The following is a 24259-nucleotide window of genomic DNA, read 5'->3' as shown; positions in this document are numbered from 1 at the left end:
TGTAGCAAACAAATCATACTAGACTAATCTAATTTCCATCTGTGATGGAATCACTGACTGGATGGATCAAGAAAATGTATATGTAGTATATCTCGACTTCAGCAAAGCATTTAATAAAGTATCTCATGCTATCCTCATGAAAAAAAATGATCAAGTATGGGATTGACAAGGCTACAGTTAGGTGGATTCATAACTGTCAGAGTGGTAATAAATGGTTGCACATCTAATTGGAATAGTGTTTCAAGTGGGATACCACAAGGCTCTGTCTTGGCCCCAGTATTGTTCAACAATCTTATAAATAATCTAGAAAAGGGAACTGAAGGTAAACTAATCAAATTTGCAGACGATGCAAAGCTAAGTAGGATACCTAACTCTAGAGAAGAAAGATAGAGGATTCAAAATGATCTAGATAAGCTTGAACGATGGGTAGCGACTAATAGAATGGTGTTTAACAGGGAGAAATGCTAAATTCTACATCAGGACAAGAAAAATGAAAATAATATCTACAGAATGGGAAGAATAGAAATAAGCAACAGCACCTGTGAAAAAGACTTGGGTAGACTAATAGATCACAGACTGCGCATAAGTCAACAGTGTGATGCAGAAGCAAAAAAGGCAAACACAATTCCAGGTTGTATTAAGAGAAGCATAAAGTCTAGATCACTTGAAGTAATTATCGCTTATACTCCTTGGTCAGGCCTCACCTGGAATCCTGTGTCTAGTTCTGGGCACCACATTTAAAAAAAACATTGAAAAAACAGAGCAAGTTAGCTATTCATACTGAAGACTGCTGACAGGTAACTGATCCCTCAGTGACTTTCCCACTAGTCTACATAATTAATATTATATGTACATACTGAAAAAAAAACAAAAACCTAACCTCAATCACGGTAATTATAAACACTGTACATATGCGGTTATGCTGCAACGCAAGTGCCACAGCCGCCTTCAGAGGGTTTTTTTTCTACAGTATGTAAATATATTCATTATGTAAACTAGAGAGCAGGTCACTGAGGGATCAGTGTAGAGTAGCTGCGGAGACACCATCACGTGTTTCTCAACGCAAGCAGTGAATAGCCAGGCCTTTCCCCGGGAAGGAACAACCACGGGAAGGACAGCATCCAATAAAGGAAAACGTCCAATACAGGAAAACCACCTATGCCAAGCATGGTATCCATCCACAGACAGCTGTTTCGGGGTTTTTGCCCCTCATCAGTGTGGGGCAAAAACCCCGAAACAGCTGTCTGTGGATGGATACCATGCTTGGCATAGGTGGTTTTCCTGTATTGGATGTTTTCCTTTATTGGATGCTGCCCTTCCCGTGGTTGTTCCTTCCCGGGGAAAGGCCTGGCTATTCACTGCTTGCGTTGAGAAACACGTGATGGTGTCTCCGCAGCTACTCTACATGCATTTGCATATTGGGGCAGTCTTCTGGAATCACTGCGTTGAGAAACACGTGATGGTGTCTCCGCGGTGTTGGATGTTTTGGTCTCCCCGAGGCCAATCATCTGTGCCTTTACTGAGGGATCAGTGACCTGTCAGCAGTCTTCATTATGAATAGCTAATCAGAACACCACATGAAGACCCCCCCACAGGCCATGCCAAAGCATAAGCATATCATTAACTGAAAATAAAGATTAAAACAACAACCACAATACGGATGTCATCAACCAAGGTATCAGTATAACAGCACCGACCTGACACTGTGTGTAGGTTACTGAGCACAATCCTGCTGACAGGTTCCTATTAATGGATTTGGGAATGTTTGACTTGCAAAAAAGAAGGATAAGAGGAAACTTAATAGCTGTCTACAAATATCTGAAGGAATGTTGCAGTGTAGAGGGATCATCCTTAGGCCGGGGTTACACTTGCAAGTGCAATGCGAGAAACTCGTGCAAGTCTCTTGCATCAATACCCGGCGATACCACCGACACTCAAGACCAGAGGGTGCGGCTGCATGTTTTTCTATGTAGCTGAACGCTCTGGTCCCAAGTGCCGGCGACAGTGCAGGGTATTAAGGCGAGAAACACACTCAAATATCTCTCATTGCACTCGCAAGTGTGACGCCGGCCTTATTCTCATTTGCACAAGGAAACATGAGAAGCAATGGAATTAAAAGGAAAAGATACAGATTAGATATTACAAAAAACTTTCACTGGGTGATCAAGGAGTCGAGTAGGCTGCCTCGAGAGGTGGTGAGTTCTTCTTCAATGGAAGACTTCAAACAGAGGCTGGACATACATCTGTTTGAGATGGTTCGTGAATCCTGTGCTGCATTGAACGGGGTTGGACACAATGACTCTTGAGGTCCCATCCAACTCTAACATTCTATCTATCTAGGGCAGCACGGTGGCTCAGTGGTTAGCACTGCAGCCTTGCAGCGCTGGAGTCCTGGGTTTAAATCCCACCAAGGACAACATCTACAAGGAGTTTATATGTTCTCCCCGTGTTTGCGTTGGTTTCCTCCGGGTTCTCCGGTTTCCTCTCACATTCCAAAGACATACTGATAGAGAATTTAGATTTTGAGCCCCATTGGGGACAGCGATGATAATGTGTGCAAACTGTAAAGCGCTGCGGAATATGTTAGCGTTATATAAAAATAAAAAATAAAGATTATTTTCTATGATTCTATGAAATCCTGAGTACACAATGCAAGGTTGTTCTGTATGCATTTCATGAGCTGTGATAAAACAACTCATAGAAGAGCGTGTATTTTGCTCACAGAATTTGGTTCCGAACATGCGGGATCAGCATTATACCATCTGGATCTCGAGTATGAATGGACCCTCCAATAAAAGGGAATTCTAATGCAATATAAGGTAAGAAGCTTATTCTTATATTTGTATTTCACTTTTACTGAGCGTTGATCCTTTTCCACTCCAAGTGAGTTATTTTGCATTAAATAGTCTGGTTCAAAACCTGAAAAAGATACCTATGCCTTTTTGAACTTTGTTCATGTGATTGGATCAGTGTAAACTGTGTACAGAATTATTAGGCAATTTGTATTTTAGAGGATTATTTTTATTATTGATCAACAACTAGGTTCTCAATCAACCCAAAAGACTCATAAATATCAAAGCTTAATATTTTTGGAAGTTGGAGTGGTTTTTTTTTAGATTTGTCTATCTTAGGAGGATATCTGTTTGTGCAGGTAACTATTACTGTGCAGAATTATTAGGCAACTTAAAAAAAAAAAATATATATATATATATATATTCCCATCTCACTTGTTTATTTTCACCAGGTCAACCAATATAACTGCCCAAAATGTAGAAATAAACATTTCTGACATGCAAAAACAAAACCCCCCAAAATTAGTGACCAATATAGCCACCTTTCTTTATGATGACACTCAACAGCCTTCCATCCATAGATTCTGTCAGTTGCTTGATCTGTTTACGATCAGCATTGCGTGCAGCAGCCACCACAGCCTCCCAGACACTGTTCCGAGAGGTGTACTGTTTTCCCTGCCTGTAGCTCTCACATTTTATGAGGGACCACAGGTTCTCTATGGGGTTCAGATCAGGTGAACAAGTGGGCCATGTCATTATTTTTTCTTCTTTGAGACCTTTACTGGCCAGCCACGCTGTGAAGTAGTTGGAGGCATGTGATGGAGCATTGTCCTGCATGAAAATCATGTTTTTCTTGAATGATACCAACTTCTTCCTGTACCACTGCTTGAAGAAGTTGTCTTCCAGAAACTGGCAGTAGGTCTGAGCGTTGAGCTTTACTCCATCCTCAACCTGAAAAGGTCCCACAAGTTCATCTTTGATGATACCAGCCAATACCAGTATCCCACCTCCACCTTGCTGGCATCTGAGTCGGAGTGGAGCTCTCTGCCCTTTACTGATCCAGCCTCTGGCCCATCCATCTGGCCCATCAAGAGTCACTCTCATTTCATCAGTCCAGAAAACCTTTGAAAAGTCAGTCTTAAGATATTTCTTGGCCCAGTCTTGATGTTTTATCTTATGTTTCTTGTACAAAGGTGGTCGTTTTTCAGCCTTCCTTACCTCGGCCATGTCCCTGAGTATCGCACACCTTGTGCTTTTTGATACTCCAGTAATGTTGCAGCTCTGAAATATGGCAAAACTGGTGGTAAATGGCATCTTGGCAGCTTCACGCTTGATTTTCCTTAATTCATGGGCGCCTTTTTTGCCCAATACGCTTCTTGCGACCCTGTTGGCTATTTGACATGAAACGCTTGATTGTTCGGTGATCACGCTTCAAAAGTTTGGCAATTTCAACACTGCTGCATCCCTCTGCAAGACATCTCACAATTTTGGACTTTTCAGAGCCCATCAAATCTCTCTTCTGACCCATTTTGCCAAAGGAAAGGAAGTTGCCAAATAATTCAGCACACCTTATATAGGGTTTTGATGTCATTAGACAACACCCCTCCTCATTACAGAGATGCACATCACCTGATTTACTTAAATGGTAGTTGGCTCTCAAGCCTGAACAGCTTGGAGTAGGACAACATGTGTAAAAAGTATCATGTGATCAAAAAACAACATGCCTAATAATTCTGCACGCAGTGTATGTAAGACAGCTGTCTTTAATGCAGGTAAAGAGTTGATTAGGAGCATCTAACTGGTCTGTAGGAGCCAGAACTCTTAATGGTTGGTAAGGTATCAAATACTTATTTCTCACTGCAAAATGTTAAACTTAACCTACCCTTAAAATTATAGACTGTTCATGTCTTTGTCAGTGGGCAAATTACAAAATCAGAAAGGGATCATACTTTCCCCCACTGTATATGCAAGTGGGTCTCCAGCAGTCCATGCACTGTGGCAGAGTTAAACAGAGCTCCACATCCATATTAAACAGCACACTCAATTGGCCACGCTCCCTGAAGAAGCAAGCAACTGTGAAACGTATGTTGGGGAAAGCAGGCCGGTGCACTCCTTTTACCGCAGCCGTGGGTATTTGTCAAATCTATCCTTGCTAACCATGTCACTATCCTTTTATCCTGACTGATGCATATTTATGCTCTCCTTGGTGTTTTACTCAATGTACTGCCATTTAAGTGGGATATTTAATATGGATGTGGAGCTCTGTTAAACTCTGCCACAGTGCATGGACTACTGGAGACCCAGTTCTATATATACCCACACCATGCATCACAGACTTACCACCTGTGCAGCCTTTACTTAATTCCAACTGGATATCTAATGTAATTTCTTTTTAGAATGGTTATTGCTCTTATACATTCTCATTAAACATTTCTGAGTACCAATTGTTTATTACCTCTAATGTAGTGCTACCGGCCTCTTTAACTCTGGGCTAAAATGTCACTGTTTCGGTCTCATCTCCTACCCTTGCCCATTTATGATGTGTTTTAATTGTCATTGTTTTTTTCATTAAACTTAAGGGTACCGTCACACAGTGGCATTTTTATCGCTACGACGGTACGATTCGTGACGTTCTAGCGATATCGTTACGATCTCGCAGTGTCTGACACGCTACTGCGATCAGGCACCCAGCTGAGAATCGTACGTCGTAGCACATCGTTTGAAACTTTCTTTCGTCGCTGGATCTCCCGCTGTCATCGCTGGATCGTTGTGTGTGACAGCGATCCAGCGATGCGTTCGCTGGTAACCAGGGTAAACATCGGGTTACTAAGCGCAGGGCCGCGCTTAGTAACCCGATGTTTACCGTGGTTACCAGCGTAAAAGTAAAAAACAAACAAACCGTACATACTCACCATCTGATGTCCGTCAGGTCCCTTGCCGTCTGCTTTCCACTCTGACTGTCTGCCGGCCGGAAAGTGAGAGCAGATCACAGCGGTGACGTCGCCGCTGCGCTCTGCTCTCACTGTACGGCCGGATCTCAGTCAGAGCAGGAAGCAGACGGCAAGGGACCTGACGGACATCAGATGGTGAGTATGTACGGTTTTTTTTTTTTTACTTTTACGCTGGTAACCACAGTAAACATCGGGTTACTAAGCGCGGCCCTGCGCTTAGTAACCCGATGTTTACCCTGGTTACCCGGGGACTTCGGCATCGCTCCAGCGCCGTGATTGCAACGTGTGACCGCAGTCTACGACGCTGGAGCGATAATCATACGACGCTGCGACGTCACGAATCGTGCCATCGTAGCGATGTAAATGGTACTGTGTGACGGTACCCTAAGTGTTTTTATAAGTAGCATGGACTTCGGTTTCTCCTTTTATGTATGACTATGTGCTAGAGCAATCTCCATCAATATGAGCTACACTTCCAATCTACCACATGAATGCACCAATACAGTGAAGGATATCACCACCTTCTGGCAAGGTAATTTTTAGCATAAATTTACAATTTAGGTAACAGCCAGTAGACCCTGTAGAGGCTAAACCGCAGATTAACCCTTCCTCTGCATCATTTTCTCCTGATGTATATAAAACGGAGAACTTGCTTCCCCAAGGGGCACCACAAGTTAATCCAGCAACAATGACTGGGAGATCGGACATGTCAGATTTTGCCACAATCATAATTTGCAAGGTACTATTAAACAGTCTCTCAAAGTTTGACGAAATATAGAGCCTGGAAATCAACCTTTCAGGCTGTAATCCAAGATCTTGACTTCACCCCCAAGGAACAACTTGGCTTGCCTGTTAACTAATTAGGGCAAAAATCTGCAGATTGCATCAAGACAGCATGAACACAGCTCATGTAGGCCATTCAGATGCAGGTCTTGCAGCAGCATGGAACAGTCTGGAGCAAACCTCCAACAGTTCTGAAGCCATAGACAGTACCTTATTTAATATTGCCAAAATAAACTAATAAAGACAGCTGGAAACTCCAGGACCTGAGTGATCTGTTAAAGGAAATAAAATAAGCTAAATTAGGCCCACATCTGTCGGGGCTGAATTTCCTTGACACTACTAATGCTGTGAATCCAGTATTGTCCAAATTGCCAAAAAACAGGCAGGAAAAATTGGCAGACCACAGCTCAAGGTACAAAAGAGAGCATAACATGTCCTTTCCTCCCTTTTCACATTTATTCAGATTCGTCACTTTTCAAGCTAGAAAGAAGTATGATCCCAGCCTCGACTTGACAGAACCTACTCCACCAATTTATTTGCTATTTGACAACACTACCACCAATCGTGGAGTGTTAAGGGGCACAGTATCTGTTAGGAAGACTGACATTCCGCTTGCTGCACCTTTCTTTGCTAAACGAAATGCTGTTGTTCATAAAGTTATTGACAGTAACCATATGTGCCCTATCCACAAAAGACCTCATCCACTTAAGGAATGTCAAGGGCTCAGGGCAAAGACTTTGCAAAAGCATAGAGAAACCCTCAAGGAGCTTGACATATGTTATGTGTTGAGCCTCCAAAAGCCAAGTTGCTAAAGACTGTAAAGGTGACATTAACTACACCGAATGCAGAAGCGACAAATATGTTATGGCTGTGCATCCCACACCAGCTCCTCACAATTTATAACTTTCTGTAGCATCTAACCCTGCTCAAAAGCATGGCTGGGAGCTACAAGCTCCTGATCCAACTACAACCGCCGGTTCCTCTTCATGTATAGAAGTATGTGCAGAAGGCACCAATCCTAAATGCTGCGCCTAAGTATCTCTGGTCAAGGTCTATCCGGAAGGACATCCAAACAAGACCACCAGAATGTATGCTATTATAGATGAGCAAAGCAATAAATGTCTAGCACAACCTAAGTCATTTGATATCTTCAATTTAAAGGGACAAGCAGCTCCATACACTCTCAACACCTGCTCTGGTCGTATCAAGACTTCTGGCAGAATAGCCTCTGGATGTATCTTCTCTTCAAACAAGAAAAATAAGCACATACTCCTGCCAACCTTAATGGAATGTGACCAAATACCTAATAACGGAAGAAATTCCCACTCTGAAAGCTAAGCTTCATAATCCCAACTTAAGACACCTAGATAAGGAAATTCCTACTATGGACATGAAGACTAACATTTTAGTTTTCCTTGAGAGTGATATTCTGAGTGTTCACGACATGCACCAGCAATGCAATGGCCCAGTCAACGCTCCATATTCTCAGACACTTGATCTAGGTTGGGTAATCATGGACGATGTCTTTGGATAAGAGTCACAAACCACCCAAAGTCAACTTCATCAAAACCCAGGTGCTCCAAAATGTTTGCATGACTCACTTTAAGCCGTGCACCTATCACTACGGGGTGAAAGAAAGGTTAACCCACCACATTCATGAGCCTAATGTCATTCGTACTCTATGATGATAAATTAGAACAGTGATACAGTGATTTGCACAACGCAAGATGAGCACAAAATGGTCTTATCCATACAGTTGTGGCCAAAAGTATTGACACCCCTGCAGTTAATACTCAGTTTCTTCCTGAAAATGATTGCAAACACAAATTCTTTGGTATTATTATCCTCATTTAATTTGTCTTAAATGAAAAAACACAAAAGAGAATGAAGCAAAAAAGCAACACATTGATCATTTCACACAAAACTCCATAAATGGGCCAGACAAAAGTATTGGTACCCTCAGCCTAATACTTGGTTGCACAACCTTTAGCCAAAATAACTGCGACCAACCGCTTCCGGTAACCATCAATGAGTTTCTTACAATGCTCTGCTTGAATTTTAGACCATTCTTCTTTGGCAAACTGCTCCAGGTCCCTGATATTTGAAGGGTGCCTTCTCCAAACTGCCAGCCATTTTTAGATCTCTCCACAGGTGTTCTATGGGATTCAGGTCTGGACTCATTGCTGGCCACCTTAGAAGTCTCCAGTGCTTTCTCTCAAACCATTTTCTAGTGCTTTTTGAAGTGTGTTTTGGGTCATTGTCCTGCTGGAAGACCCATGACCTCTGAGGGAGACCCAGCTTTCTCACACTGGGCCCTACATTATGCTGCAAAATTTGTTGGTAGTCTTCAGACTTCATAATGCCATGCACACGGTCAAGCAGTCCAGTGTCAGAGGCAGCAAAGCAACCCCAAAACATCAGGGAACCTCCGCCATGTTTGACTGTAGGGACCGTGTTCTTTTCTTTAAATGCCTCTTTTTTTCTCCTGTAAACTCTATGTTGATGCCTTTGCCCAAAAAGCTCTACTTTTGTATCATCTGACCAGAGAACATTCTTCCAAAACGTTTTAGGCTTTTTCAGGTAAGTTTTGGCAAACTCCAGCCTGGCTTTTTTATGTCTCGGGGTAAGAAGTGGGGTCTTCCTGGGTCTCCTATCATGCAGTCCCTTTTCATTCAGACGCCGACGGATAGTATGGGTTGACACTGTTGTACCCTCGGACTGCAGGGCAGCTTGAACTTGTTTGGATGTTAGTCGAGGTTCGTTATCCAACATCCACACAATCTTGCGTTGAAATCTCTTGTCAATTTTTCTTTTCCGTCCACATCTAGCGAGGTTAGCCACAGTGCCATGGGCTTTAAACTTCTTGATGACACTGCGCACGGTAGACACAGGAACATTCAGGTCTTTGGAGATGGACTTGTAGCCTTGAGATTGCTCATGCTTCCTCACAATTTGGTTTCTCAAGTCCTCAGACAGTTCTTTGGTCTTCTTTTCTCCATGCTCAATGTGGTACACACAAGGACACAGGACAGAGGTTGAGTCAACTTTAATCCATGTCAACTGGCTGCAAGTGTGATTTAGTTATTGCCAACACCTGTTAGGTGCCACAGGGAAGTTACAGGTGCTGTTAATTACACAAATTAGAGAAGCATCACATGATTTTTCGAACAGTGCCAATACTTTTGTCCACTCCCTTTTTTATGTTTGGTGTGGAATTATATCCAATTTGGCTTTAGGACAATTCTTTTTGTGTTTTTTCATTTAAGACAAATTAAATGAAGATAATAATACCAAAGAATTTGTGTTTGCAATCATTTTCAGGAAGAAACTGAGTATTATCTGACAGAATTGCAGGGGTGTCAATACTTTTGGCCACAACTGTATAAGTCAAGGAGTTTATTAAAACAATGGACAGTGGATTCTTCAAGAATGAATCCAACCACTGAATAGCACCCTTATCCTTCAAGGCTGCAAGAGTTAAGCTTCCAAACAACCAAGAACAGGCTTTGTCCAGGTTCTTTTCACTGCAGAGAACATTAAGTAACAAGCCTGAAATAAAGGACCATTTTGTATTCTGTATAGATAAAATATTTGGCAATAACCATGCAGAGGCTGCTCCACCCCTGCAAGAGAATGAACAGTGCTGGTATCTTCCCTCCTTTAGAGTATATCACGTAAGAATGCCTAAACATATCAGAGTGATACTGTTATGCTCGGACACGGGTAGATTTGACGGGAAGGTAAAGGGAGAGGAAGGCAAAATACTTTTCTATTATATTGATGGCTATTGCGGATGCAAGATACCGTTTTGTAGCTGTGGATATTGGTGCGTATGGCCGGACTAACGATTCCAGAGTCTTCAGAGACTCCAACATGGGGAGATGTTTGTACAGCAACAATTTTAACATACCTTCATCACGACCTCTACCGGGGACGGAAGATCCAAGTTTGCCCTTTGTTTTAGTTGGTGATGTGGCGTTCCAACTTGGACAAAATCTCCTCAAGCCGTGCTCAAGCCGTAGTCTGAACTCCACCAGGCGCATTTTTAATTATCGCTTGAGTCGCGCAAGACATGTGGAGTGTGCCTTTGGTATTTTGACCTTAAAATGGCGAATTTTACTAACTTGCATGCAACTGCAACCAGAAAATGTGGACCGTGTTGTGAAGGCATGCATCTGTCTGCATAATTTTGTTGCCAGACATGAACCCCAGGTGGTTGACCCCGATGAATGTGAGTCGAACCTCATTAGCATTGAATCTACTGCTGTTCGGTCTACAGCTCAAATAATGAGGATTCGTGACCAATTTACACAGTACTTCACACATGAAGGGCATGTTCCATGGCAAGACAGACACGTGTGAAAATTAATTAAAGTCTGAAGTTGTGTCCTGATGTTTTGTTTAAAGTGTTTGGTTTTTTTTTTGTTTGTTGTACTTCCCACAACCTTATGTCTTGTACAAAGTTACATTCATGTTGTTATGTTGTGCTAAAAGTTAAATTAATACAAGAATCGTAAATTTTAAACAGTTTACTAAATTTTCCGAATTTGCATGAAAGAACTGTTGCTAGACATGTTTAACATATTATATCCCATAGGGATGTAAAAAACACACACGAATTTGGGTGCAAAAACAAATAATTCACCAACAAAACGTGAAACGCAGTAATTGCACCTGGCTGGGGACAGTGAGCTGTCCTATAGACCCTGGTATTGCGCGGGCGTATTGTCTGCCCAACTGTATGATGGACTGCTACTTTGTCTCTGATGTTCCATGCTCGTTTCACCACGGGCTCTATATTGAGGGTTGTAGGCCGGCATGTCTATGCTTCTTGTTCTCGATGGAGCGGGTTCCTGGGGGCCCACAAATTCCTCAAGAAGGTCATTCAGTCTTTGCCTAAACAAAAGGTTTCTGTGTGCCGGGATATTTTGTGCTACAGGCACATAGGACAAAAAAAGTAGCTTCCACTCATTTTCAGAATATACAGACTCGCGGGATTGCAAGTCGGTAATTTCCCGCCTCAGGTCTTTGAGTTCACTACGACAGGTCCTCAACCCGTTGTAGTCCATCGACAATAATGGCATTAGCTTCATTTTTTTGTGATGCTCGTTTGCGTCCTTGCTGCGATTGCAACCGGGCACTCACACCTGAAGCTACAGTGCTTCTCTCCCCAGATCGTTGCTCGCTGATGCCAGACACATCTTCAGTGCCCGTCTGCTGGCTTGGTTCCAGTGGAGATGGCTCCAGTTCCTCTGCCTGTCTAGGCATGGTGGTACTGCATATCGTGCTGTAACCCACAAAAAAAATAAAATTATTTTGCTTGAATTAAAAAATTTTGTCTCGCACACAGACCTATTAGTACTTACGAGCGCTGAGACACTGTTTTTTGCAGAAAGAGCAATTGCTCGTAATGCACATATGGGGTCACCCGTTTGGCACCTGATCCGCTTGGTGGATTTTGACTGTTCCGGTAGTCACGGACAAAGCGGTCCCTTATTGATTTCCAACGGGTATGGACCGCATCCGCTTTAAATTGTAAAAAAAATTTTTTGAAAAATATATAAATAGTAGATAGATAGTTCTTATATTGATAGTTTAAAAATTGTGTATAGTTAGTTAAGATAGTTAATATATAGATAGTAGATAGATAGTTGATAGATAGTAGTTATTAGATAGATGATAGAGAAATAGTTGAAGAAATAGTGTATAGATAGTTGAGAGTTGAGACATAGATAGTAGGCAATTTAACATCAACGATATTTACCAATTTTTTTCTTTGAGGTTGACGACTTCTCCATGTATCGGGGATCGAAGTGAGAGATAATTTGATCCCACAACTTGCGGTTCTTCACGATGTCATGGTGGGAGCTGTCGCTTTGGTCCCATATTGAGGGGTTAGCTTCCACAGGGTTGATCAGTGTCTCGTTGTGAAAGGTCAATGGCTCTTCGTCAACCACAATCCTTTTCTTTTTTTGGCTCGCTGAATTGGACTATGTAAACACAAAACGTTATGTCGAAAGGTTCAATTTCACTTTATTGGTAGATAGATAGATACATAGATAGATACATAGATAGATAGATAGGTACATAGATAGATGCATAGATAGATAGATACATAGAGTGAAAGATAGAGAGAGAGCGAGATAGATAGTGGACAGACACTTTATAGATATAGCAGATAGAAAGCGAATAGATACATTGTTGATAAATATTGGATAGAAAATTTCTAGTTTATATTTACCACTGGCAGTTGTGGCGACGACAGACGGCGAGGAACCTTCTTTCTCTTGTGTCCTCCGTGTGCCACAACCTATTGTGTATGTAAATGGAAAATTACATTTCTTGGATCAATAAATTTATGCTTGCAAAACTAAAAATGTCTGCCATGTACCTTTGTGGGTCTTGCCTGTTTTTTTGGGGGGGCCTAGCAGCCTCGGGCTCCGAAGACTCCTATTTGCCAAAAAAAACATGATTTTACACGTGCTTAGCTCAATACATTGGAGTTTCACACAACTTTTAGTGGTTTTTTTAAAGTGCAAGCCTACCGACTGGGAAGAAAAAACCGCAGACACGCTGCTGCTGCTGCTTCCCTCACTATCCGACATCTGCAACAAAGCAATACATTTTTAGTACACACACATCCGGACAATACAGACTCCCATGATGTATACAGAGATTATATATATATATATATATATATATATATATATATATATATATATATATATTTATTTATACAATTGTACTTACATTTCCTGTGATCTCTTGCTATACACTTTCTCACGTGCAGCAGGCCTCAGGAAAAATGTGTGCTAGGGACATTAATGGCCGAAATCATGTTTCCTGTCACATGACCACATGGACCACCCTCCAATGCTTTTAAAACGTATGGTTCTATTTGGAAATTTTTCAAGATTTGCGTCTGGCTGCGTTTGCCATAGCCATCAATGGCAGAATTAACGCTTCCGTTAGTATTGCGTTAGCTTGGCCGGACCCGAAAACGCTGCAAGCCGCGTTCCAAGGTCCGTCAGAAAAAAACGTTATGGGACAAACGGATGCCAATTTTGGCATGCGTCACGATGCGTCAGACAATGCAAGTCTATGGCCGCATTAGTATGTGCGTTATATTGCGTTTTGAGTACTTAAAAACGTGTCCGTTAGACGGACTCACCTAGCGCAATGTGAACCTAGCCTTATAGTTATAGTAGAGGGATCCACTATGCGCTGGTTTCTGAATACGAATGTGCTTGCCGTCCACGGCACCAATACAATTGGGGAAATTAGCCACATCCTCGAACTGTTGGGAAATCGCTAGCCACATTTCTGATGTCGGGGTTGGTAGCACAAGTGGTTGCAAGTTGTTCCAAATGGCATCACAAGTTTCCCGAACCAGTTGGCAAATTGTTGACTTCCCAAGTCTAAATTGGTAATGCAGTGACGCAAAAGATTCTCCGGTAGCCAGATATCTGTCGGCATTGAAAAAGAAAAAAAAAAAATGTTAGGATTTTAAAGGACAACTAAAAGGCTACATACAATAGCATATACTATTCTTAAATGAACATTATGCCCCACGATACCTACATCTAGTGTTTGTCAATAGAATGATAAAAAAATTTATAATTACCTCACAGTCACTACTAAACGTTCCTCAGCACAGATGCTTTCACGGAAAGTGCTGCGATGATGATGTATCTCATCCTTCACATGTGAGAGCAGAACATCAAAGGGCTCAATGGACATCCGTAGATAGCGTTGGAATTTGGAGGGATGATCCCGAAGCTGAACATACAGGGTGTGAAAGGCACCATATGTATTCCGCAAGAAATTCACTTCGTGGATCCAATATCTCCTTTGCGAACTACGCTTTCTCTGCCGAAGTCGCAACCGCATCAAGCGAAATCGAACGAGCTCAGACACAAACATCTTGCTAGCAGAAGTTCACTCAATGCTTTCAAAATGGAGAATGAGTCTGCACCCACACCCCGACGATGACAAAAGGAGAAAAAAAAAGTAAATAAACTTTATTGACAGTGACAAACGCAGACAAACGGATACTTCGCGAACGGACATCCAAATGAGAAAAACGCGGTCATGTGATGCTGATTTTTCGACAAAATGGATCCTTTTCTGTACATGCATTTAACGGATCCGTTTAACGCCATGTACTTGACGCAATGTGAACCTAGCCTTTAAGGTAGGGAGCGAGGGACGGACACCTCCTGACACCAAACTGGGCCTATCTCTAAGTTCCCCTGATGCCCTACGTGCCTTGTCCGTTATTGTCACCTCAATATACCCTGGCTAGTGCACTAGCCGGCAAGGACGCTAGCCTCCCCACTGCAGATGGTAATGCACAGACACACAGGGTGAAGAGACAAACCTGGGAGAAACAAATAAAAGAAGAAACAATCATCTCAGGCTCTGCTGCTAAACTCCACAACAGCAGAGAAAACAGCACCAGAAATCTGAACTCCCACCGCAGTAACACCACCGACACACTAGAGCTCCACACCCCTAGCTGGTCTGCATAGAAGAACTCTATAACTGATGATCAGCTGATGGGGTATGTGACTATTTAAAGGAGGGTAACCAGCCTACAAGATCTGCGAGCAAGACTCTTGCTGGACCAAAAGGAAAAATCAACATTTAAATTTCAGCAGACCCAGAGCTGCCACAAATCCCTTAATGATTTGTGACAGTACCCCCTTTTCTACGAGGGTCCTCTGGACCCTTAAGACCGGACTTGACTGGAAATGATGTACGGCAAGAACACATCAAGCCTCAAGTATACCTCAGCAAATGCAACCCGTTGGTGATGGTAATAACATAGGCTCTGGAGGAGCAACAAATCTTCTGATGACGACCTGTGGAAAACGTTATGTACATGCATCAGTGGGGGTAACTCCAACTGGAAGGTCTCAGGGCCGATAACAGTCACCACCCTATATGGCCCGATCACCCTAGAACTCCAGATCTCCGATGCATACTTCCACCTGATGTTTGTTAGTGGACACCCACACGTACTCATTCACACACAAGTCCGGACCTGAACGTCTATTACCACACGTGCGTTTGGCACAAGATGGTACTCTCCTTAAGGGGCAGACAACAGAGGTGTCCCCTCGTGTCACCAAACTCATATCCTCACGATACTCAGAGGGAATCACCACCCTATGTACACACGCGGCTCCCCTCCGTACACCTTATACACATGGCTCCGCTCCATACACCTCGTACACACACGGCTCCGCTCCATACACCTCGTACACACACGGCTCCGCTCCATACACCTCGTACACACACGGCTCCGCTCCGTACACACACGGCTCCGCTCCGTACACCTCGTACACACACGGCTCCGCTCCGTACACACACGGCTCCGCTCCATACACCTCGTACACACACGGCTCCGCTCCGTACACACACGGCTCCGCTCCATACACCTCGTACACACACGGCTCCGCTCCGTACACCTCGTACACACGGCACTACTACATTCACACTGTAAACCCCTCCTGACCCCACACATAAACTTCCCCTCATCCAGCACCATGACAACCAGCACAGCAGAGTCCTGCATACACTGAGGCCCCTGATCATGTGACCCCTGACTCCTCCCCTCCTGTGACCTCATCACAGGTCCTGTGCGCACAGAGCAGCCATATATGTGGTGTGCGGCTCTGCAGGTGGAGGTAGGTGCTGGAGCCCCATTACTGGGCACAGGGGGCAGTAACCCCTTCAGTGCTGACACCACTGTGCCCTCTGCCTCCCTTATCTCTAGTGCTGGGACCTTTCTCTTCCCCCCACATTACACAGAGCAGCCATGTATCTGGGGTGGCCTCTAGAATGGAGGCTCCTGTGAGATTCTCCATCCTTCCAGCAGCTCCTCTCTGAGGGCTCAGTACGGACAGGACTATGATGGAGGTGATTCCAGGAGCCTCATAGACTCCATGCAGGAAGAAATGGTTTATCAGACTTTTCTTGATTGGGAATTTATATATATACCCTAAGGACCATCGATACGCATTAAAATGGAGGTCATTAAAGGGCCTTATTCCATCATTGCCATTTTTATTCAGCGATCAGTAATAAGGGTATAGCGCCGCCCGTCGGCCGCAGTTCCTGCCGCTGTCAGCTGTGCATGACACAATGTATGGGCACTAAACTGGCTTATTTGCAATTCTCTAGAATAAAACCTAGCGTGAATGTTATAAATGAATGCAGCTGTAGGTGAATTCATTCAGAGGTGCAGTTTCTACAGTGGGGTCACTTTTGGGATTTTCTGCTGTTCTGGCACCTACGGGGCTCCGCAAATGTCATACGCAATCTATTTTAGCAAAATCTGTGCTCCAAAAGCCAAATAACGCTCCTCCTTCTCATCCCTGACATGTGGCATAAGAGTAATTACATTTTTACCACTAAAATGTTATATTTCGTCTTCTCAATATTATAAAATTCTGTGAGGCACCTATGGGTTCAAAATACTCACCACAGCCCTAGATGAATTTCTAAAGCATTGAAGTTTCCAACATGGGGTTACCTGGGGGGGTTTCTCCTGTTCTGGTGCCTAAGGGGCTCAGCTAATGATGCTTCTTCCCACATGTGGGGTACTGCCACATTCGGGAGAATTGCATAAAAAATTGTGGGGTCCAATTTCTCCCATTACCCCTAGTGTAAATTATAAATATCGTGCTAAAACAATATTTTAGAGGAAAAAAATGTATTTATTTTGTTCTCACATCTAACGGTACTGAAGTTTCATAAATCGCCTGTAGGGTAAAAATTGTCAATACATCCATAGATGAATTTATTGAGTGGTCAAATTTCCAAAATGTGATGTGGTCTGTAAAAAAAATGATTTTTTAAATTTTGCTGGAAAAATTAGAAATTGCTAGTCAATTGCCCTCCTAACTTCAGAACGAAAAAATAAATCATGGTTCAAAATTGATGGACATGTGGGAAATGTTATTTATTAACTATTTTGTGTGACCTAAATTTCTAGTTTAAGGGCATAAGAATTACATTTTTTAAAATTGCAAACTTTTTGCCAAATTTCAGATGTTTTCACAAATAAATTCAAGTCATAACGCACAAATTTTACCACTATCATGAAGTACAATATGACACGAAGAAACAATCTTAGAATCAGTGGGATCCGTTGAAGCGTTCCAGAGTTATTACCACATAAAGTGACAATTGTCATGATCCAGACCGGGTTTTGAGTCCTGTTTTCCCTTTTTCCCGGTCTGGTCATGTAAAGAGTTAACTTTTCTCAGCCTCTGGGTTCAGGTTGGCTATTTATCGCCGCTGCTTCCTGCAGGTGATGTCAGTTATAGTTTTTACCTAGAGCTGCTGTAGCTGACTCTGATTGCTCTGATTTGTCCTGCTGCATTTGCTGTCTGAACCCATGTCCCGTCTTGACTCCGTGTTTCCCTTTAGTGTGCCGACTTCCTGGTTTTGATTTGGCTTGTATCCTGACCTGCTTCTGTCTTTTGGCTAATCTGCTCCTGACCGTTACTGACTTCATGGCTTGTCTCTGACCCTGAGTTTGCTTATTCCTTTGGTACTGCGCTACAGTCTAGGATTTGACCCGGTTTGTTTGACTATTCTGCTGCCACCTGTGGTAGCCTCACTGCTGCACTGTAGGCCAGCTCTGTTTAGGTGCAGACCTGCTTCCACTCTACTGCCATCTAGTAGAGCCTGCACCTACCTGCATTGCAGCAGCGTGACAACAATGGTCAGATTTAAAAAACTTTACCTGGTCATTAAGGTTAAAATTGTCTGTCACTAAGGGGTTAATTTTTTTTTTTTTTTTGCTCAAGTTTTTAAACATCAAAAATTGTACATTACTTTTAAAACAAATATATGTGTTTTTATACGGCCAGCGAACTCTGCAAAATTCCTTTTTTGTTCTGATAAGAAAAATACAAATTTCATTAATCGCTTTTCATAATATGAAACATTACACATAACTTTGAATGTTCAGTTTTGCCAGAATTCTACATTTACGACATGTACACAAGTCTTTACCAGCACCACCAGTTTGAACAAAAGTGACATAAATTATGACAGAAATGTGGGGGACGGTTCTGTTGTAATTTAAGCCACTTTTGTGATGTAAATTATGATGATTCTGTTAGCTCCACTCCATCACGGTCACACCCCTCCCTTGATAACTAAGCCCACTCTTCAAAATGATTGTGCTGGCTGGTGCACATATGGGAAAAGTCGAATTCTATCAAAACTGAACAATCAGCACTGTGTGTAATGTTTTATATTACGAAAAGCGATTAATAAAATGCAAATTGTTTTAATCAGAAAACAATGCACAAAGTGCCCCAGCTTTCTCCAGCTAACCGCTCATTAAGACTGGTATATAAAATGCCATTGTTCATGAATTGGGGCTGTAACTCAATTCTAACTAGATTAGAGTTGCTGCACTGAGGTCCATGATGTCCGTCCACACAGTATTGTCTATTTATCTCGTTAAATAGCGCATTAATTCCACAGTGCTTATTATAATATATAATCACTGTCACCGTTGGGGTTCACAATGTACATTCCCTATCAGAATGACTTTGGAGTGTGGGAGGAAACCCACGCAAACATGGTGAGAACATTGAATAGCATTACAGATGTTGTCATTGGTGGGATTTAAACTCAGAACCCCAGCACTGCAAGGCTGTTGGCGTCTGAGCCACCGGGCTGCCCATAAGGACATCCTCCCTGCAGTAACTTCATTCTCGCTGTCCTAACTACTGAGATTACTAGAAATGAGTTGCTGTATGGAGATTCATCATTTTTGTGTACACATTACTGTCTATAAGGACATCCTCCGTGCATCAACTCCTTATTAGCCGTCTCACTATAGAAATGACTAGATCGGAGCTGATGCACTTAGGTTCATGTTTTCTGTGCACACAGTACTGCCTATAAAGGACATCCTCTGTACAGCAACTCCATTCTAGGTGTCTCACTACAGAGATGACTAGATCGAAGTTGCTGTGTGGAGATTAATAATTTCTGTGCACACAGTACTATCTATTCGACTGGTTACACTAAGGCTTCCATGCATATAAACCTACAGTCAGCAGTTTCTGTCAGCAATCTTATGTGTATGGGGGATTCCCGACGTGATACTCCTGCCCTCGGCTGAGATAGTTGACCCTTGAGTGCTTGTGTCTTGTGCATGCATTCGTGTGATCCCCCTGTTTCTGACCTGGTCTGTTCCCGTTTTGCTCTTGTCTGCTGATTCTGTACCGTCTGTTGTTCGCCTGTTATTGACTCCTGCTTCTTCTTGTGACCTCCCGTTTTGCGTGTTCCCCTGGTACTTCCGTCGCTTTCCCGGTTTCTGACTCTCGGCTTTGACCTAAGCATTCTCTTGTCTCTCGTTCTGATTCCCCGCTGACCTCCCGGCATTGACCTCGGTTTGCCTGACCTCCCCTCGGCCCTGCCTGTCCCTGTCACTCTCTGATATCTCCTGCGGGAGCTCTCTGGTTGGCTCTGCCCTTGACCCTCCCTCAACGGTCACGTGTCGCAGGTCCTGCACGCTGGCGGTCACGCCATCACGGTAAACCCTCCGTGCACAAAGAACCAAGTAACCCAGTACCCCGGTTGAACACGTGTATTGATCTGATCTGTGCATCAGTCACTGTGTTCCTGATAGTTACTTTGTCAGCACAGTGACTGTTCCTCACGTACAGGCGCTTGGTGCACCATTTCCTTGGCTGAACAATTCAGTGCTCTTTCCCATCTACTTGTTTTCCATCTATCACCTCCCTTCTCTGACTCTATAAAGCCAGAGCTGTCAATCAAAATGGAGGGAGGCAGTCATAGAGAGAAAATAAGTAGGTGGGTTGAAGCACTTAACTGTTTGGCCACACCATAATGCACGAAACGCATCTGCTTGGTTTAAACAGAAACCGTAAAATGGTACCTGGGTCGAAGAAATCCAACTTGTGGTTCTTGTGTAATCAGTGTAAGGGTATGTGTCCACGGGCCAGATTACATCCGGATTAGCTGCAGATTGAACACTGCTTACAACCACAGCGTTCAACCCGCAGCGTCCAGATGTTACAGTATAGAGGAGGGGATTTTATGAAATCCTGTCTCCACTATGCGTGCGAACATGCATCTGGCGGCCCTGCGTTTCCGGACATGCGACGCGTCTTTTTAGAACGCAGCGTGTCTGTTTACCTTGCGGCAATGATCCGTCGCCGCAAGGCTAATAACAGGGTCTTATGTATAGGGTGCGGCGATTCCGGATGTGTGCGATGAACACATCCGGAATCACCGTGCGAAGGGGGCGGCACTTTGGGCGGCACTTTGGGCAGAGCGGGTTTTCCACTCTGTCCAAAGCGGCGTCAATCCGGACAGTGGACACGCACCCTTAGAAGTTTAAGCAAAAAGCAACGGGTTGAAAATGAATGTACCACTAAGGGTCTGTATTGTGATAGCAAGAGTGGTAATATAAAACTTAACTTTTAATGTAAAGTTTTAAAATCTATAACCTACTAGACTAAAGTGCAAAACAGTGCAACGCCACAAAGACAAGGACATAACATATAAAAGTTGTTACCAACACTGACCAACAAATAGCACCAGAGATCCCGGCAGTGTTTTGGTTAGCAGCAAATTATATTTTAGATGACCTAGCAGGAGTCAATACTCCACATCACATTATTGGGTAATAATACCAACAGGTATTGACATTTGTATAAACTTCCTAGTCAAACCCCATGAAATATTATAAACAAGCATCACATATAAATAAAGATTCAGAGCTCTCTCACCCAATCAGAAGTATGGGACTGCCGGAAGTCAATCAATGTGGTGATAACTGGGATTAGTGGTGAATTGGGGTAAGCTACTCCCCAACGCGTTTCCTCTAAATACGATTCTTCAGGGGAGTCAGGACCGACAGAGTGGGAAACATCCCACCATCATGGCACCCATAGTCTGCTGATAAGGTAACACAAGCCCACAAAGCTGTTCAGCTTCACGCTGTCTGCACCTAACAGTGCTATTGCTCTTAAAGAAAACCGGTAACGCTACCGGAAAACACAGAGCAGGCTTCCGGACGATGTGTGAAATCGCCATTATTCAGTAAATAACGGAGATCACGTGACAGGAGACTGTAAAAATCATTTTTCATCATGTTCTCCAGGGTTTCAGCTACCCATTGTACCTGAGACCTTGGAGATTTTCAGTCACTGGGGGGCTCTGTACCCTTATTTCTCAGCGCTGAGGAATAAGTACCCTTAACTGCCGTTGTTAAAAGACGTATCGGCTGTTCTTAAGGGGTTAAACCTTTTTCAACAACCCTCATTAGTGTGATCATACAGCATACAAGCCTTTGATTGCTCAGGTGATGCCCTGTACTACTGTAGTGAAGTGTATTATCTCTGCTATTAGTATAATACTTAGGGTACATTCTCTCTTTCAGTATTTGGTCAATACCATGATTGGTTGAAAAATGCAGAAATGGTGACGTGTTTCTATTATACTTTTCCTCTGATTGTTCCACTCCTGGTTTTGGCTTATAAATACAGATGTAAAACCCTAAGTAAATACGGAACGTATGAATGTAGTCTAACAGCAATATACACATTAGATCAACAATCATTCGGCTGACAGCTACCTCTCCTGACTTCCCCATTAAGGGCTTGTGCACACGACTGATCGAGTATAATTCGTGGCTTTCATGGATGGCACTCATACCCATGTTATTCTGTGGGGCTGTGCACATGTCCGATTTTAATCCAAGTGTCTGATCAAAGTTAACAATGCACGTCTCTGGGTCCGTGGAAAACATTGAACCGAACTCAGATGACACTTTTGTGCAGTCCGATTACCGTGGACTGATGTAATGGAGAATCTTTTTTTTCTCTCAACCTTCGAGAAAAACTGATACCATTCTGATCAGTGTCTGATCAGCATAACCAGACCATTTCTCTCAGATAGAGAAAAAACTGTAATGTACACCAACTCTAACACAAACATTCAGCTCGGTCGAGCTGTCCTGTTGTCTCTATGAGAGCACCACTGGAAGACTCCACTTCCAGAGGAGTATTTCCAGATAGAAATTATATGCCACTGAAATTCTTTATGCCAGCTCCTTCTCTCCCCTGATCTCATCAAACGGTCAGCTGAGCCCTTTCCCCTCTCCCTCCCAAAATCAGCAGTTTCATCCAACTTCTGTGTATAGGAAGATGCTTGTTGTGTATGTGGTCTAAAATAAGTAGCTTTTTAGCAGATATAAAGAAAACAAGCCGAGAATGCTGTAAATTAATAAAAATAGTTATACTCACACTAACTTATTTTCCAGCACTGCTTGGGTCCTCCATCAGTCTCTATAATTCCTGTCAGTCGGGTTGATCCCTACACCCAATCAGTAGTCAAAGCAATGTCCAACATTGCCAGTGACTGAGATAATGGAGGAGATTTCTAGTCAACTTATGTTCCAGTCTGTAAGAGAAAAGAGAATATAACATCTACATGTTCTATATCCTTATTATTTTCAGTAGCTGTATTATTGTATGGGATTGTTTATGGCGTTAAATCGGCTCAACTTCTCATTTAGGTTCCTACAATTTTGCATCCTTTCAGTGGAGATCTTCTATATAAAAGAATTTTCCTGATTGAGAATTCACCTTGATTGACCCATCAAGGATGCAGTTGGACAGGAACAAGTTGGCAGAGAGGATATCACTCCTCACCTTAGAGATCCTCTTACAGCTTACTAGAGAGGTGAGCGATCCTGATGATGTCACATTACATCATTCTTATCTATGGGAATAACAGATGGACAGAACTGGAGAGGTGAGGACTCTGGAAATGTCTGTAGTGAGATTTATTAATGTGTCTCCATAACCAGGATTACACAGTAGTGAAGAAGACCTCTAGTGAGCGCTGTCAGGCCCCTGTGTCTGAGGAAAGGGAAAGACCCCAGATACATGCGGACATCAATGACCAGAAGATCCTAGAACTCACCTACAAGATGATTGAGCTGCTGACTGGAGAGGTGACACTGTTGGGTATGCTGGGACATTATACAGTACCCCTATAAAGAAATCAGGGGGATGACTGTATCATTGTATGTGTCAGGTTCCTATAAGGTGTCAGGATGTCGCCATCAATTTCTCTATGGAGGAGTGGGAGTATTTTGAAGTACACAAAGATTTGTACAAGGACTTCATGATGGAGGTTCCCCAGCCCCTAACATCACCAGGTAACAGACCAGATTAAATATACCGCCTATAATCTGTATGTAAAGAATAAACTCATTACTTTTATGTTTTTACTCCAGTTTTATCTAGTAAGAGGAAAAGACCAGAGAGATGTCCTCTTCTTCCACAAGACTGTAAACAAAAAAATCCCAATGTTCCTCAGGATCATCAGGTAGATGGAGAGAATGTATCATGAGATGTGTAGATGGATGTGAAGATCTTTTGTTCAGTCTTGTTTTATCCACCAGTATTAGATGATTTATACTTGTTGTGAAAACACAACAAGTATAGCGGGTGCCCTGGTCTGCTAGCCGAAACCGCATAGACCAGGGATCATCCCACCAAATGCTCGCTCTCCTTTTACTGTGGGCATAATACTACTGAGACAACACACGGTGAGGGTAAAACAGTGTGGCAATATTTTAATGAACCACAAAACAGGCAAATAACACGTAGAACAGTCCTAGCAAAATACCCAAGATGGTGCAAATTGCAGAGTATCACA

The 24259-nt window shown here is 42.9% G+C and overlaps 1 protein-coding gene across 5 annotated transcripts in view; it reads left to right on the top strand.

Annotated features, from left to right (window-relative positions):
* LOC143767512 (uncharacterized) overlaps window positions 1-24259 on the top strand; it is a 127020-nt gene that overhangs the window by 21567 nt on the left and 81194 nt on the right. For 4 of the 5 annotated variants that reach the window (XM_077255910.1, XM_077255907.1, XM_077255911.1 and 1 more), the window contains 3 exons: window positions 23403-23549; window positions 23633-23756; window positions 23835-23926. In XM_077255910.1, the coding sequence (XP_077112025.1) occupies window positions 23403-23549; window positions 23633-23756; window positions 23835-23926 (363 nt within the window). Of the gene's footprint in view, window positions 1-16175; window positions 16219-23108; window positions 23276-23402; window positions 23550-23632; window positions 23757-23834; window positions 23927-24259 lie in introns of those variants that run through there. The other variant, XM_077255908.1, reaches the window with a different exon arrangement.

The sequence above is a fragment of the Ranitomeya variabilis genome, chromosome 4, assembly GCF_051348905.1.
Source record: "Ranitomeya variabilis isolate aRanVar5 chromosome 4, aRanVar5.hap1, whole genome shotgun sequence".
NCBI lineage: Eukaryota > Metazoa > Chordata > Amphibia > Anura > Dendrobatidae > Ranitomeya > Ranitomeya variabilis.
This window is presented reverse-complemented; position numbering and strand designations above follow the sequence as displayed.